General features: G+C 42.7%; 1 protein-coding gene across 10 annotated transcripts in view; it reads right to left on the minus strand.

The window, feature by feature from the left end:
* The window catches only part of PCID2 (PCI domain containing 2), a 51,691-nt gene that overhangs the window by 14,998 nt on the left and 19,576 nt on the right, over nt 1-17,117 (minus strand). For 4 of the 10 annotated variants that reach the window (XM_065533032.2, XM_065533031.2, XM_065533030.1 and 1 more), the window contains exons 7-13: nt 12,481-12,584; nt 7,319-7,394; nt 6,449-6,590; nt 3,217-3,317; nt 2,250-2,323; nt 1,673-1,798; nt 727-850 (exon numbers count right to left, since the gene is read on the minus strand). In XM_065533032.2, coding sequence (XP_065389104.1) covers nt 727-850; nt 1,673-1,798; nt 2,250-2,323; nt 3,217-3,317; nt 6,449-6,590; nt 7,319-7,394; nt 12,481-12,584 — 747 coding nt within the window. Of the gene's footprint in view, nt 1-726; nt 851-1,672; nt 1,799-2,249; nt 2,324-2,860; nt 3,189-3,216; nt 3,318-5,066; nt 6,108-6,448; nt 6,591-7,318; nt 7,395-12,476; nt 12,585-17,117 lie in introns of those variants that run through there. The other 6 variants (XR_012426605.1, XR_012426604.1, XR_012426603.1 and 3 more) reach the window with 4 other exon arrangements.

Genomic DNA, 17,117 nt, shown 5'->3' on the forward strand with positions numbered 1-17,117 from the left:
TTCCCTGCCGTGATTCCCTAAATATTACAGTATAACAGCTATCTACAGTGCACTATTTTAAGTAACCTAGAGATAATTTAAAGTATACAGAATGTGCATAGCTCATATGCAAATACTACGTCCTATCAGTGACTGCAGCACATGGGGATTTTGGTATCCGAGGGGGTTCAGAGACTCAACAGATACCGAGGGATGTACCGCCGGTAAAGAATATGCAAACAGGCCGGGCGCGGTGGCTCACGCCTGTAATCCCAGCACTTTGGGAGGCCGAGGCGGGCGGATCACAAGGTCAGGAGATCGAGACCACGGTGAAACCCCGTCTCTACTAAAAATACAAAAAATTAGCCGGGCGCGGTTGTGGGCGCCTGTAGTCCCAGCTACTCGGGAGGCTGAGGCAGGAGAATGGCGTGAACCCGGGAGGCGGAGCTTGCAGTGAGCCGAGATCGCGCCACTGCACTCCAGCCTGGGCGACAGAGCGAGACTCCGTCTCAAAAAAAAAAAAAAAAAAAAAAAGAATATGCAAACATACAGAGTATCCATCCCCTCATGCTCCTAAGGTCCTGGTGAATGGTATTTCCTGGGCTAAAATTAGTTCTACCAAAAAAAATACCTTCAATAAAAGCAAAAGATATTTTAACAATTTTAACACCACCACACTGAAGCTTCACATTCTGGTCTGAATCCTGCTGTGAGTAGCTGCTTAAATTAAAACTAGGACTCACACACCATGTATATCAAGTTAGCCAGAATACACTGAACTTCGTCAATGTCCACGTCCTCCACCTGCATGAATTTCAAGGCGACCAGAAAGGCATCCAGAGACAGCTGGTGTGTTTTCAGTAACAAATACCTGGAAGAGGGGAGGAGACGGGCACTGTGGTTACTGACAGGACGCAGCACTCCGCAGCCAAGAAAAGGCACCTTTTAATAAGCCAGTGTTCTAAAGGAGCACAAAAATTCCCACCTATTAAACTCTAAAATACACTCTCAAAGAGCTATTAAATCTAATTTGACTTTTCAATCTTAAAAAAGTCACTAGTACAAATACAGTTTTTAATTATTTTCTAAATATTTCATTAATCTAAGGTGGCTTTTTTTCACATTTTAATCTCCCTGAAATCAGGAAGCACCTGACAACGGGCTGTGTCTCACTGATTCAGCGAAATACGGCCCCTACTCTTTGTGATGTGCTACCCACAGCTCTGTACAAAGTTGGCCTTTGCCTGGAGTTTACTGAACTGAGATCCTGCTGGGACGAGGCCTCAAAAGACATGTGAGGAAAGGAATGGCGATCTCTGCGTCTGCATTTGTGACAGGCGGAGTGGCTGGGAGGGCTGCTTGGTCAGGACTAAGGGAGGGGAGTGAGTGGCGAGTCCTATGTGGTCTGATGAAACGTGGTACCGCGGCTCTCAGGGCTGATGTTCTCAGGTCGTCTTCTCACACAGAATCCGCTTACCTCCCCCAGAAGCCGAGGCACAGCTTGTGCTACTCACGTGTCTCTGCGCAGGGCCCCAGCAGGCAGTGGGCGGAGGCTTCATTTTATCCCACAGCGGAAGAAAGATGACGACCCTGCCCACACGTAGCCTCCTTTCTTAGCCTGCAACGGCCCTGGACGTCTGACCGCTCTGCCGAGAGCCGCACTGGGAGCCCAGTGCGCTGGGGAAACGCTTACACTTTCTTAAAGAGGTTCCTGTAGGTGATGATCTTCAGCTTCTCCAGGATGAGGAAGATCCCACAGCGAATGAAGAAGGCCTCGTGCTTCGCCAGCGCCTCGTGCAGCAGCAGCAGGTTGCCCTCGCTGGTGAGGGGGGACACGCGTCAGAAGGAGGGTGAGTTTCTCACACAGCGTGCACGCCAGCTCTCACCAGGCTTGCACTTGTAAAGCCCCAAACAGAGAGGACGGCACACTCTACCTCACAGCTCTGGTTACTTCCCACGCCAACTCTCACCAGGCTTGCACTTGTAAAGCCCCAAACAGAGAGGACGGCACACTCTACCTCACAGCTCTGGTTACTTCCCACGCCAACTCTCACCAGGCTTGCACTTGTAAAACCCCAAACAGAGAGGACGGCACACTCTACCTCACAGCTCTGGTTACTTCCCACGCCAACTCTCACCAGGCTTGCACTTGTAAAGCCCCAAACAGAAAGGACGGCACACTCTACCTCACAGCTCTGGTTACTTCCCACGCCAGCTCTCACCAGGCTTGCACTTGTAAAGCCCCAAACAGAAAGGACGGCACACTCTACCTCACAGCTCTGGTTACTTCCGCAAACTGCATCAGGTGATACTTTTTCAGGAGCTCCACAGTGGGCATGTGACCCTAAGACAGAGTCAATTTTCCAGAATGAAAACACTTTCATTTTTGACAAAATTGTCTTTGATAAACATTCATATCAAGGAATTAAGTTTTAAGAAAATTGCAACCTGAGTTTCTTAGATGTCCACAGATGAAACACATCACAGTACATTAGGAAAACAACACTGGTCTAGAAATCAGAACACCTGGTGCAATACACGTGCGTCACGCCATGACACGTGACCTTGATCTTGACCTTCTCACATTTCTTTGCATTTCTACAACAGGAGAGTGATAACTGAAGAAATGTGAGTATAAGCATGTGATCTAGGAATACGGAGGTAGCTTCCAGAAGAATCAGCTAAGAATTTGACACTGGCTGTCTCTTAAACAGGGTGAGAAGTGGGGAGGGCAGGGCCACAGCAGCACTTCTCCATCACAATCCATTCGGAATTACAGAAGCTTTAGCCAGCTGTGTGTAATGCTTTTCTCGGTCAATTAACTTGCCAGTTATTTCAAGTATCAAAAATACATTTTAGTAACTAAATGAAATACCCAGAGAGAGGTTGAAATGACATTTTTTATTTCTCGGTGAATCCACTGCTTTTAACTTAGGTTTTAAGGGAGGAATACAAATGATAGGTACTTATTTTGTCACATGAATATTAAACTGTAGAGCTAAATACTTTAAAGGGAAACAGGACACAGGGAAAGCTTTTCTAGAAGGACCTGGAGGCGTAAGGCATGAGGCTCTGGGTTTCGGCCACACACGGTGCATGTTCCTTCTTCATTCTGGGGTGTGCTCCTACATAGCTCAGGCTGTGATCAACCACTGTCTGCTGGGTTTTAAAAAGCCTATCAGCTGTCAACTTCGTGAAAACACCAGGATCTATAAACAGGGAGTAACAATCACTCACCAATAGCATTTTTACTGGAAGCAAATAGATCAGAATCATCCTTTTGTTCTTTTGACTAGAACGGTGACAATGCTCAAAGGCAAATGACAGGTACTCCTCGGCTGCAAAGAAGGCAGAGCCAGCACGTGTGAGACCAACGCACCTGCTTCAGGCCCCTTCCTGCTCCGTATTCTACCACCGTCTCCTGATTTAAAAGGCAAAAGCCCCCTCCCTTTATTATCTCAAAAAATATCAGCCCAGTTTCATTTCTGTGATCAATGACTTTCCTTAAGTAAAATCTGTAACCCCAAATTCAACAGGAACTGCCTGGGAAGTCCTACTTAACAGAGAAAAACTGAAGAAACTAACTTTCACAGAGATTCTGATTTGCCTAAGGTCATCTGGCAAGCCATTATGATAACATTTTAAAAGTTTGACCCTGCTCAGATGATTTCTACATTCATGAAAAATGTAAAGACATATTTAAAAATGTACCTCCACAATACATTTTAATCACTCATAATTCAACAGAATGAAAATAACTTAGTGAAACACCATCCTCCAGCTTAACATAGAATTAGTGATCATATATCTTCTATTTTAAATGACCACATGCTTTAAAAAATTCTTATTAACGTATATTAATTCTGTCCTGACAGCAATCTTAAAAAAGGATTCCATTTCATATAAAACAGATTTGAATTTAATAGATTTCAAAATACAAAAGTAATTCTACTTGTCAAGATTAATCCTACAAACTGCACATGACAGGCCTGCGGAGAGTTCAGCCGCACGAGGAACTCTCAGAACAGGCAGCAGCTGAGCATCGTCCTGAGGCCGGAAAGCTGAAGGCAGAGGAAACGTCAGGGGTTTCTGGACAATGATTCCACATTCTCCCGAGGTGATGGGAAGAGGCTTTGCTAAGGCTGGGTTTGGGTCAAGAATTAGGAAAGTAAGATGTTCCTGTTTATGTAAGTTCTTCCTGAACAGTGATACTAAGTCCCAAATACAAGAGAAGAGAGATGCTCAGAGCTGCAGAGGCCCTCCCTTATGCAGAATGGGTCACCAGAAGCAACAGGCCCTAGGGTCTGGGTTGAGGCCTAGGGAACCCACACTGAGACCACACACTGCCTCTGCTCCTAAACTGTGTGGCCACATTGGCACAAAAAACATCCAGTCTTGAACAGTGAGCGTGAATGCTGTGGGGCCAGTGTCGCTTCCAAACTACAAAGCCATGACCCACAAGGAGCCCTGTGGGGCTGAGACCAAGGAACAAGGATTCACTCAGAGTCTGCAGTATCCCACCCGCTGCCAGTTTGACTTTTGCAACCTAGCCTCTAAAAAGTGTACCTTTGCTACTGCCCGAGGTAATCTCAAATTCTCCTGGATGTACAAAAATGCATTTTTCTTTCTTTTTTTTTTTTTTTTTTTTTGAGATGGAGTCTCACTCTGTCACCCAGGCTGGAGTGCAGTGGTGCGATCTCGGCTCGATGCAAGCTCCGCCTCCCGGGTTCACGCCATTCTCCTGCCTCAGCCTCCTGAGTAGCTGGGACTACAGGCGCCTGCTACCGCGCCCAGCTAATTTTTTGTATTTTTAGTAGAGATGGGGTTTCACCATGGTCTCGATCTCCTGACCTTGTGATCCACCCGCCTCAGCCTCCCAAAGTGCTAGGATTCAGGCGTGGGCCACTGTACCCAGCTAAAAAATGCATTTTCTAATAGTTAATGCAAGCTGAGATTTTTCTGCTGTCTTTGAGGGAACCTTAGTCATTTTGCATCAAATAATATATTTCGGTTGGAGTTAAAAATATCTAGTGGGGTATAAATCTCTGAAATTAATAAATTAATGAAAGTATACAACAACTGAGATACTCCAAATATTCTCTTACATAAATAATATAAAATCACAGGGAAGAAAATCACCACAATCTCTGCAGACATTTTATCCACTTAAATACAATCAGGGCTCTGGGAATTCCTGGCAGTAAAATGGAAAACAACATCTCTGAGAGCTACAAGGCAGAAGATCTATGGCCAGCGCTGGCTTTTTGAGGACACAGAATCGCTCAGTAATCTCAGAACATCACACTCTCAATGGCTTTCTATTTCTTTTACAGTCAAACAAAAGGGTTGGATGATACAGACTTAAATAAACTTTTTAGCTCTAAAGATGTCAGAAACTATGAATATGTCACATCAATATTAATAATCATTTCTGGCTATGTTAGGTATTCAAAAATACCACCTAATGAATCCTTGGAAGAAAAAAAAATCAGTATCTTAATAAAATCCAATAGAACAGAATTTAAAAGCTTCTCTACCTTTATGCTTCATATTAAGAAAAAAAAAAAAGAGAGGAACAGGTAAGAAAAGCCCTTCTTTAAAAGCCCTAGATCTACTAAAAACTATGAAAGGAAATCAACAGTCAGACTATATAAGCCTATACAGTAAAAACTGTGAAAGGAAATGGTCAGTCTATACAAGCCCATAGAATAAAAAGCCAGAGCATCCTTATGAAAGGGCTACTATTTATCTTGCATTGCCTAAAGTTATGTTGCTTCATGTACTTGGGGCTGTGTGCTCAGCAAACAGCTGAAGAAGAGTTTAAAGTCTGGTCTGAGTACAACAGAAGACATCACAAAGAATGATGCCATGACAGCCAATAAAAAATTACAAAAAGAAGAAAGGACTAGTTTCTTGTTCTTGAGAAAGTTACCAACGTAAACTAATACAATAATGTCAGGTGTGGCAGCAACACACTGCGCGAGGCTGTTTAAACGTGAGCTCTGACGCCAGGTCCAACGGCATATCCCCTGCTTCTAAGTCATTCCATGTGGGATTTGTAGGTTCAAGTCAGTCGCTGAACTAAATGTTGTCCTAATCTCCATTTCCTATGTCAACATAACCAGCATCTATTACAGGGTCAAAAGGCAAATAGAGAAAACAATGATTTACATTCTATTCCGAGAACAGTCATGTTTAGTGAACTCAGAAAGGATGTCTGCGATGCCTGTGAGATTCCAGCATGCACTTCAGAGACCCAGTGTGGATTAAGAACCTTCAATATAATTTCCCTTTATTTAATCAGCTTTGGTGTCAAATATGTATATATAAGTTGATCTGTATTTACACAAATATTCTACCCTTAAAAATAAAATACAGTAATTGTGTTCTCTGAAACTATATTATTCAAAGTTGTTCAGAATGCAACGTCTTATTTAAAATACTGGGAAAAAAGAGATTAGCAACATACCTTGCTTAAAGTCACTGTCAAACATGGCCTTGCGTCCAACGTAGTATTTGTATGTTACTCTCTGTGCAGTGCTGTAATCGTCTTTCAGGTTTGAGCTGTCAATTGCTCTAATTAGGGGTTTGCATAAATGGAGTTTGTTGATCTATAATGAATAACAATCCATTTAAAATATTTAAAAACAACAAAAACGGGGTAAAACAAATTACTATGCATGTCTCCTCAAAATGCAAATTACAAAACCTATTATATCACAAAAATTATTTATATAATAATAAAAACCAAAACAGAAAGCAGCCATTGTAGATGACATTCACCCTGGGAGGCTCTGGGAAGCCGTTCCAGGTGGCACAGCCCTGCAGAAGCCTGTGCTACGCAACACCGGCAGGAAGGTGGGGTGCTCTACAGGAGTGGAAAGCCCTGGACAGAAGGCACAAGGCCCAGCTGCTGACACATGATGGGCTGCTCTTCACCTGACTGACTTTATGTGGCAATGGTTTTTGTATCCATCTATCCATCTATATGCCTGCTTTTCCATAGTTAATTATGACCACAGAAGACAAAAGGCTCTGGAGTGAAACCGCCTGCACTGCAAGTCCAAGCTCACCATGCCGGGCCAGCTGCTTCACACGCAGGTGCCTTCGTCTCCCCGGGGCCGGGAGCGCTAACCTCAGAGGGCCGGTTGTCAACAGGAGACATTCAGAACAGTGCCTTGCCCCTAGCAGGCATTCAACAAAGGTTCGCTATTAAGACTAGGAATACGGTTTTGACCATTTCGCAGGCAACGCCAGGGAGGCCAGCTAACCATATGTGGTATGTGGGAGGACAAGGAGAATGGAAAATTGGAAAGACAGAATTCAAACAGAAGCGCACCTTGAAGTAGATTTTGAACAACTGGTTCACCAGAAACAGCATGCCCCACTTCTTAGAGTCCTCTATTCCAGCACGGCTATGGGGAAACAATTTTTTTTAAGTTACATAGCAAATAAAATGTTTATTTCACAAAATAAACTGCCTAAACAAATTAATATCTTGAGATAAAGTACCAAAGCTCAAGTCATATTCATATCAAGTCATATTCATCAAACAAAATAACATTATGAAAAAGATGTCTTACCTGATGGGTAAAAATGAAAGAAAAAGCAAACCAGGAAAATCCCAATTACCTACTTGAGTAACATCCTCCCTCCGCGTCACCAGCTAAAAACTGCCTCGTTTGCAGCAACAATGTGTAAAAGTTAACTGTTATAAACCATTTTTGAAAAATGGAAAAATAGGGCATGGTGGCGCGTGCCTGTAATCCTGGCTACTCAGGAGGCTGAGGCCGAAGAATCACTTGAACCTGGGCCAGTGCATTTCAGCCTGGGTGACAGAGCATGACTCCGTCTCAAAAAACAAAAACAAAAACAAAAAAAAGAAAAATGGAAAAATACCTTCTCATCAGGACAACAAAACAAACCAGTAAAACACACAGAGGATGAGTCCCACCAAGGAAGACACAAAAAGTACACACTGTGGGCGTCCATTTACATGAAGTCACCAGAAAGGCAGGAAGTGACCCACCGGGGAACAAATCCAGACAGCAGAAAGGGCCTGCCCCAAATGAGGGATGAGGGAAGTTTCCAGGTTGACAACCATGTCCTACACCTCAACAGTAAGCAGACAGATAATACTGTAGGTAGTTAATCATGTCCTAAACCTCAACAGCAAGCAGACAGATAATATTGTAGGTAGTTCACTGTCCTATACCTCAACAGCAAGCAGACAGATACTACTGTAGGTAGTTCGCTGCATGTAAATTTACCTCAAAAGACTGAAGAAACAGAAACTGAAGCACCTAGGTGAGGTGTGCCTCTGTCTGCAATTAACTTAGAAATAGTCACGTGTTATACAACATTTTGGTCAACTACAGATGACCATTGAGATGGCGGTCCTACAGATTCTCATACTGTATTTTTACTGCATCTTTTTGGTGTTTAGATATGTTTAGAAACAAATAATTCCCATTGTGTTCCGGTTGCCTACAGCATTCAGTGCGGCCACACAAGGGCTGCTCTTGCTCCTGGCAGCCTGGGAGCCACAGGCTACTCCACACAGCGGTGGTGTGTACTAGGCCACGCCATCTAGGTTTATGGAAGTACACAACAAAATGATAAAATCACTCAGAGTCAAGGCACAAAAATACAAAAGTGCCCAGTACAGAAAACAAGCAGGTGGTTTACAAGCCAGAGAACATAAAATTACTCTTAAAGACCAAAATGTGTCCGTATAGAAACACTTAAAATAATGTAAACATACAACTTTAAACTGTTAAAGCCTGTTGTATAACTGCCTGTGAGCTGCTCTAAGCAGCTCTGTGACTTTTATCACTCCCGAGGTGTATGACCTCAAACAAGAGTCTCTCAAGGTCTCGTTTTCCTCATCTGAAAACGAAGACAAATAATAATACTGTTCTATGACTTCAAAGAGTTACGGGAAAACCAAACAAAACACACAAGTACTATGTAAGTCACATAAAATGCTGCATGTATGGTAATATCGTAGCTGGTCTGGCACCAGGAACAATGACCTCTATTGGAGAGTATGTGACGAAAACAAACCCCAAGGGGAAAGATGTCACTGGGGATTTGCCTCTGTCTTCTGAGTGTCCCCTCGGGGTGGAAATACTGGGTCACACGGTAGCTCTACATTCAACTTTGAGGAACTGCCTTCCCGTTTCTGCACAGCAGCTGCACTGGTTTTGTTCTCCTGGCAATGTGTATGAGGCTCCAGTCTCTGCATCCTGGCTGGCGCTGCCCATCTTTCTGATTACAGTGCTACCACTGGGTGTGGGCTGGCAGCTCTCGGAGGTTCTGATTTGCATTTTGAGTGACTGATGCATTAGTCATTGGTGGCTAATGATGCTGAGCATCCTTTCACGCACTTACTGGCCACTTATGTATTTTGTTTGGCAGATTTTTCAAATTCTTTAACCATTTTAAAATTAGATTGTCTTTTTACTGTTGAGTTGTAATAGTTCTTTATATATTCTGGATATTAGGCCCTTACCAGATGTATTATTTGATAGTTTATTATTGTTTTTCACTTTTTTGAGAATGTCCTTTGAAGTCTAAAGTTTTTAATTTTGATGAAGTCCAATTTATTTTTCCTTTGGTTGCTTATGCTTTTGTTGTCGTATCTGAGAAGCCACTGCCTAATCAAAGGTCATGAAGATCACTGCTGTGCAGGAATATACCACCAAGCAAAATTTCAAGTATTCATTTAAGAAACACTGATTGAGCTCCTGGAGTGCAAGGAGCGTGAGTGATGGAGAAGGCCCAGGCCCTCACGCACTTGGCAATCAAATACACATCACCTACACAGTCATCAATCATTCGGTAAACGCAGTGAAAGAAACGTACAGTCTGCTATGAATGTTTATAAAAGGGAAATCTGATCCACTGTGAAGTCCAGCAGCGAGAGGCTTTAGAGAGGGTGGAAACCTTTAAACGAGTGTAGACAGCCAGGAGTCGAGGAGAACCTTCCAGCAAAGGAAACGGCACTCATGGGAGGCCCCAGTGGGAAAGCGCCATGGCAGAGGAAGGACTTTTCTACAGTCCAGCCTTGGTAGGAAGGTTCCGAAGCGAGGCTGGGTAGGGAGGCCATGTTATCCCCACAGCACTATACATCTTGTAGGCTTGGCTGAACAGTTGCACAATTCAAACTCTGGTTATCTTCAGCAATAGGACGCCTGAGGTCAGAGGCTCCCCTCTTGGTTAAACCAGCTAAGATCAGCAGGATGCTAAGTGGAAGTCTTTGCAGAGCCTCCAACTTCATTACAATCTCATTTTCATGCTCAGTGACACTCCCGCCAGTGCCACAACGGCTGACAATCACCACAACAATGATGAGAAGAAGCCATAAAAGGACAAAAAGATGGCAGTGCTTCAGCTCCCAGAAGTTCACCGCCCATTTCCAGAAAAGCGATTAATATTCTTCCCCTTGCTTTCAATGTCCAACCCCTTCATTCAAGAAACCCTCTATTTCAATCCCCTCACCCCTCAGGAGTAGAGAAGTTGATTTGTGAGCCACACTCCTGCTTCTTCATTCCTTGGCCTTTACATACAGCTTGCTCTGCTCAACACTTACTTTTGGTTTCATGGATTGGATCTATGACACCCAACAGGAAAAGTTCCCATCTTTTGAGGCTACCAAGTTTATTGGCAACAGACACAGTGAGTGAAAAGAGAGGCTGGGCTACTGCTACTGTTTAGATATGGATTTTTGGCCACATCACACCTCATGTTAAAACACGATCCCCATTGTTGGAGGCAGAGCCTAATGGGAGGTTTTTGGGTCCTGGCGGCAAACGCCTCATGAATGGCTTGGTGCTGTCCTTGCCATAGTGAATGAGTTCTCGCTCTGGCTCCTGTGAGCGTTCCCAGAGAGCTGGTTGTAGAAGAGCCCGGCGCCTACCCTTCTATCTCCTGACTCCTCTCTTGCCATGTGGTGGGCTCCTCTTCATCTTCCAGCATGAGTGGAAGCAGTCTGAGGCCTTACCAGAAGCAGATACGAGCACCATGCTTCTTGTGCAACCTGCAGAACTGTGAGCCAAGTAAATCTCTTTTCTTACATTCCCCAGTTGTTTTGTTGACCAAAACAACTACTCTCTGGGAACAATAGTTTTTGTTTATTTACATATGGATACCTTTGATAACCTTTCTTTGTTTTAAAATTTCCTAAATCTCACAAATAAATGTAATTATATACTGGGTGAAGAGATGAGAGTTTTAGAAGAAAAAATGGAAACTCTAGAGTAGAATCAGATGGAAAGTTGAGAGTTTAAAAATAAATAATGGCAGAAAAGATCAGTCAACTTGTAAGCAGGTCAATAAAAATTACCTAAAATGGAGGAGAGAGGAAAAAAAAGATTGAGGCCAGGTGCAGTGGCTCATGCCTATAATCCCAGCACTTTGGGAGGCCGAGGAGGGTGGATCACTTGAGGTCAGAAATTCAAGACCAGCCTGGCCAACATGGTGAAACCCCATCTCTACTAAAAACACAAAAATTAGCTGGACGAGGTGGCATGCGCCTGTAATCCCAGCTATGCAGGAGGCTAAGGCAAGAGAATGGTGTGAACCCAGGAGGCGGAGGTTGCAGTGAGCTGAGATGGCGCCACTGCACTCCAACCTGGGCGACAGAGCAAGACTGTCTCAAAAAAAAAAAAAAGATTAAAAAATAAACAAAGAGACTAACAGTGGCCTGTGTGGGATAATATCAAGCATTTAACACATATGCAGTTGAAATCACAGAAAGAGAAGAGAAAAAATGGGGCCAAAAGTAGTTGAAGAATGTAAAATATTAAATTTTTAAAAACATCAACTTACAAATACAAGAAGCCCAATGAACCCTGAACAGGAGAAATTAAAGAAAAATAAAGCCAACTATGCACATCAGAGCCAAATCACTGATGCCAAATGATAAAGAGAAAATGACAGCCAGAGCAAAAACACCCATTCTATACAGGGAACGACGGCAAGGACTCATCAGAAGCAAAGGAAACCAGATGGAATGACATTTTTAAAGTGCCGAAAGGAAAAAAACTGTCAACCCACAAGACTCCATGTAGCAAAAGGAGCCTTAAAAAATGACGGTAATCTTCTTCACTGGTAAAAAGAGAAAATTTCTTAAAAAAATAAAGACAGTTTCAGAAAAATGAAAGCTTAGAGGATTCACTGCCCTCAGACCCTCAACAAATGCAAATGCGGAAGAAAGTGCTTCAGGAAAGGGAAATGGCACCAGACAGAAACTGGTTCCTGCAGAGAGGAGCTTCAGGCATGGTCAAATGTTGGCAAATGAAAAGACTTTTTTTTCCCTCAGCTCTTATTTCTTTTACAAAACAATCAACTTTTTAAAGCAAAAATAATGATGGTTGTGGGATTATAATATGTGTAGAAGTAAAATATACGTCAACAATAAACACAGGCCAGAAAGGGTGAACACTGCGACAAAAACCACGACCGACAGCGTCCGACGGTCCTCAAGTCCTTACTCACGTGTCGCTGGCACAGACCCGGAAACAGCTCATCAGTAACTCTGCTGCTTTTTCCAACATGTCCCCAACTTTGCTTTTTCCTTTCTTTACCAACTGCTGATCTGCCTAATAAAATATAAAAACATTTATTTTATTTCATTTTTCCGAGACAAGATCTTGCTGTGTCGCCCAAGCTGGAGTGCAATGGCCCAGTCACACCTCACGGCAGCCTCAACCTCCTGGGCTCCACTGATCTTCCTACCTCAGCCTCCTGAGGAGCCGGAACCATGGAACCAGGCACCACCATGCCTGGCTAGGTTTGGGCTTTTTTTTTTTTTCTTTTTTTTTTTGTAGAGACAGGGTCTCACTTAGTTGCTCTGGCTGGTCCTGAACTTCTGACTCCAAGTAATCCTCTCATCTTGGCCTCCCAAAGTGTTGGAATTACAAGCGTGAGCCACTGTGCCCAGCCAAAACATTCATTTCTTAAAGCAAAAAATAGGTACAATTAAGAGCCAAAGTCCCGAAAGATTCTGGAGAAATCAGCTAGCATGTGCTACAATATTTTTAAAAATTGAGAAGTCTGTATTATTCCAATTCTTCCACAAACCTCAACTTTCTTCAATTATTTCAAGTTAAGTCAGTCACCAACTTTTCAAACCTGCACTGCATGTTACTAAGTGATTGAGCTCTCTTCCTTCAGTCCCTGAAGCTGGCTGGTCAAAATGCTCGAAATAAAAACGTTTAACAAATACCAAAGTCATCGCTGAGTCTGACTTTTCCCTCGCATTTGCGAGGGTGGCCTTGGTTAAAGAAGAAAGAACCTGTTTCTCCCACTTGTGTTCTCCACAAACGCAAGGCCTACAACAGGCTTGCAAATGACCCACAGCTCAAACTATATTCATGACAACACTAAGCCATCATGGTCGTTTTTTACTATATTAATTTTGCACATATATAATTTTTACTATATATATTTTGCACCGATGGTGCAAAAACAGCAATAGGTAAAATGCTGGAGTGCTCCCACCAGCAGCAAACTACACAAGTGATCATCATATTCTTAAACACCAGACACTTTGCAATCAATCAATCAATCAATCAATCAACAAACCAGTAAAAATAGTTTCCTTTTAACAACGCCCTTGATGAGCCAAGCACAGCGGCTCACACCTGTAATCCCGGCACTTTCGGGAGGCTGAGGTGGGAGAATCACTTGAGCCCAGGAGTTTGAAACCAGCCTGGGCAACATGGCAAGACTCTGCCTTTATAAAAAAATTTTTTAATTTGCCTGGTATCGTGGCATACACCTGTAGTCCCAGCTATTCGGGAGGCTGAGGTGGAAGGCTTCATTCAGCCCCAGGAACTCAAGGCTGCAGTGAGCTATGATTGCGCCAGTGCACTTCAGCTGGGTGACAGAGCAAGATCATCTCTAAATAAATAAATAAAATGTCCTTGATAATGTAGTAAATACGAATTTTCTTAAATCTTGGTCCTTGAGCACACTTTTTTATATCCTTTGTGAAGAAATGAGAAGCATACAGCAATTCTGTTGCACACGGGTATCTCATGGCTGTTTAACAGAAAACCTCTGGGCAGCTGTCTGAGCTGTGAGCTGGACTAACTGCTTCTTGTGGAACAGAAAACTGACAGACAGACACAGCTAGCTACCCAGGCTTGGGCATCTGGCTGACCATACTCTCCAAAACGAATGAAACAAATCTGTCACTTCCAGGCAAACAACTGATGGTAATGGTTGCCAACAACAACATTTGTGCTTTCAAGAAAAATCAGAATTCTGGAAAACTTTTCTCAACCACCGTGAGCTTTGCAGCTTTTCCTTACTCCAAGGCTTTTCTGATGAGGCCCCTGTAGATGTTAAGAAAGGTAGGGGTTTGGGGGTTGGGTTTTTAACAGTGGTGTGCTAACACTTGGGAGTTGCTGCATGGTTCAGTAAGCCAATACTCTCCAAATGGTCTGCTATGGTCTGAATGTTTGTGTCCCCTCCAAAACTCATGCTGAAATCCTAACCCTCAAAGTGACGGTGTTTGGAACAGAGGCCTCTGAGAGGTGATGAGGTCATGAAGATGAAGCTGTCATGAATGGGATTTGAAGAGAGATCCCTTGCCCCATCTACCACGTGCAGATACAGCAAGAAGGTGCTATGAGGCAGGAAGCAGCCCTCTTCATCAGACACTCAATACGCTGGTGACTTGATCTTGGACCTCCCTGCCTCCAGAACTGTGAGACATAAATGTTTGTTGGTTACAAGCCACCCAGTTTATAGTATTTTCTTACAGCAGCCCAAATGGACTAAGACATGACTGACGCAAGATATTATGAAATCCATTCAAAGTGCTTTAGGCAGACCAGTGGATTTTAGTGTAAAGGTAGAAAAAGTTTATTGGGACTCTTCAGAAGCCACATGGTAACTAACCTTTTTAAAAAAACTGCCTCTTGGAGTTTTCATATGTAGAGTCAAAGAATTATCTCAATGGTCTGGAAAGCCTATGAGAATATTCCTCTATTTTCCATCTACATCTTTGTGATGTAGCCTTTCAGCATCAGGCAGAGAAATACTTGACTCAAAACAGTGTACTGCAACAGAGTGAGTGCAGAAGCAGGCCACAGAGTGAGTGCAGAAGCAGGCCACAGAGTGAGTGCAGAAGCAGGCCAGAGTGAGTGCAGAAGCAGGCCAGAGGACCAGACGGCTTCTGCTGAACTAGGCATCGAAGAGGTCAAGAGTGATGTGACACCACTTTTCTTAGTATTTTGTTTTGGAAATACAGTTATTTTTTATTTAAAAAGTCAGTTATGTTACATGTAAACGGTTTATTGTTGCTTTAAAATGAATAAATATTTTTAAATCTTTTCTAATTAAAATTTCTAATACAGTAAATATAAATAGATATAACAAAAATAAAAGTTCTCTGAGGTCTTCAGTGTACTTTTCAGTTCTAAAATTTCCATTTGGTTCTTTTTTTAATTTATTTTTTATTATGCTTTAAGTTCTAGGGTACATGTGCACAACATGCAGGTTTGTTACATATGTATACATGTGCCATGTTAGTGTGCTGCACCCATTAACTTGTCATTTACATTAGGTATATCTCCTAATGCTATCCCTCCCCCCTTCCCCCACCCCACGACAGGCCCCGGTGTGTGATGTTCCCTTTCCTGTGTCCAGATGTTCTCATTGTTCAATTCTCACCTATGAGTGAGAACATGTGGTGTTTGGTTTTCTGTTCTTGCGACAGTTTGCTGAGAAAGATGGTTTCCAGCTTCATCCATGTCCCTACAAAGGACATGAACTCATCCTTTTTTATGGCTGCATAGTATTCCATCGTGTATATGTGCCACATTTTCTTAATCCAGTCTGTCATTGATGGACATTTGGGTTGGTTCCAAGTCTTTGCTATTGTGAATAGTGCCGCAATAAACATACGTGTGCATGTGTCTTTATAGCAGCATGATTTATAATCCTTTGGGTATATATCCAGTAATGGGATGGCTAGGTCAAATGGTATTTCTAGTTCTAGATCCTTGAGGGCCACGCTGTCTTCCACAATGGTTGAACTCACAGTCCCACGAACAGTGTAAAAGTGTTCCTATTTCTCCACATCCTCTCCAGCACCTGTTGTTTCCTGACTTTTTAATGATCACCATCCTAACTGGTGTGAGATGGTATCTCATTGTGGTTTTGATTTGCATTTCTCTGATGGCCAGTGATGATGAGCATTTTTTCACGTGTTTGTTGGCTGCATAAATGTCTTCTTTTGAGAATTGTCTGTTCATATCCTTTGCCCACTTTTTGATGGGGTTGTTTTTTTCTTGTAAATTTGTCTGAGTTCTTTGTAGACAAAGAACTGGATACTAGCCCTTTGTCAGATGAGTAGATTGCAAAAATTTTCTCCCATTCTGTAGGTTGCCCGTTCACTGTGATGGTAGTTTCTTTTGCTGTGCAGAAGCTCTTTAGTTTAATTAGATCCCATTTGTCAATTGTGGCTTTTGTTGCCATTGCTTTTGGTGTTTTAGACACGAAGTCCTTGCCCATGCCTATGTCCTGAATGGTATTGCTTTAGGTTTTCTTCTGGAGGTTTTTATGGTTTTAGGTCTAACATTTAAGTCTCTAATCCATCTTGAATTAATTTTTGTATAAGGTGTAAGGAAGGGATCGAGTTTCAGCTTTCTACATATGGCTAGCCACTTTTCCCAGCACCATTTATTAAACAGGGAATCCTTTCCCCATTTCTTGTTTTTGTCAGATTTGTCAAAGATCAGATGGTTGTAGATGTGTGGTATTATTTCTGAGGGCTTTGTTCTGTTCCATTGGTCTATATCTCTGTTTTGGTACCAGTACCATGCTGTTTTGGTTACTGTAGCCTTGTAGTATAGTTTGAAGTCAGGGGGCATGATGCCTCCAGCTTTGTTCTTTTGGCTTAGGATTGTCTTGGCAATGCGGGCTCTTTTTTGGTTCCACATGAACTTTAAACTAGTTTTTTCCAATTCTATGAGGAAAGTCATTGGTAGCTTAATGGGGATGGCATTGAATCTATAAATTACCTTGGGCAGTATGGCCATTTTCACGATATTGATTCTTCCTATCCATGAGCATGGCATGTTCTTCCATTTGTTTGTGTCCTCTTTTATTTCCTTGAGCAG

Source organism: Macaca fascicularis, chromosome 17 (assembly GCF_037993035.2).
Source record: "Macaca fascicularis isolate 582-1 chromosome 17, T2T-MFA8v1.1".
Lineage (NCBI taxonomy): Eukaryota > Metazoa > Chordata > Mammalia > Primates > Cercopithecidae > Macaca > Macaca fascicularis.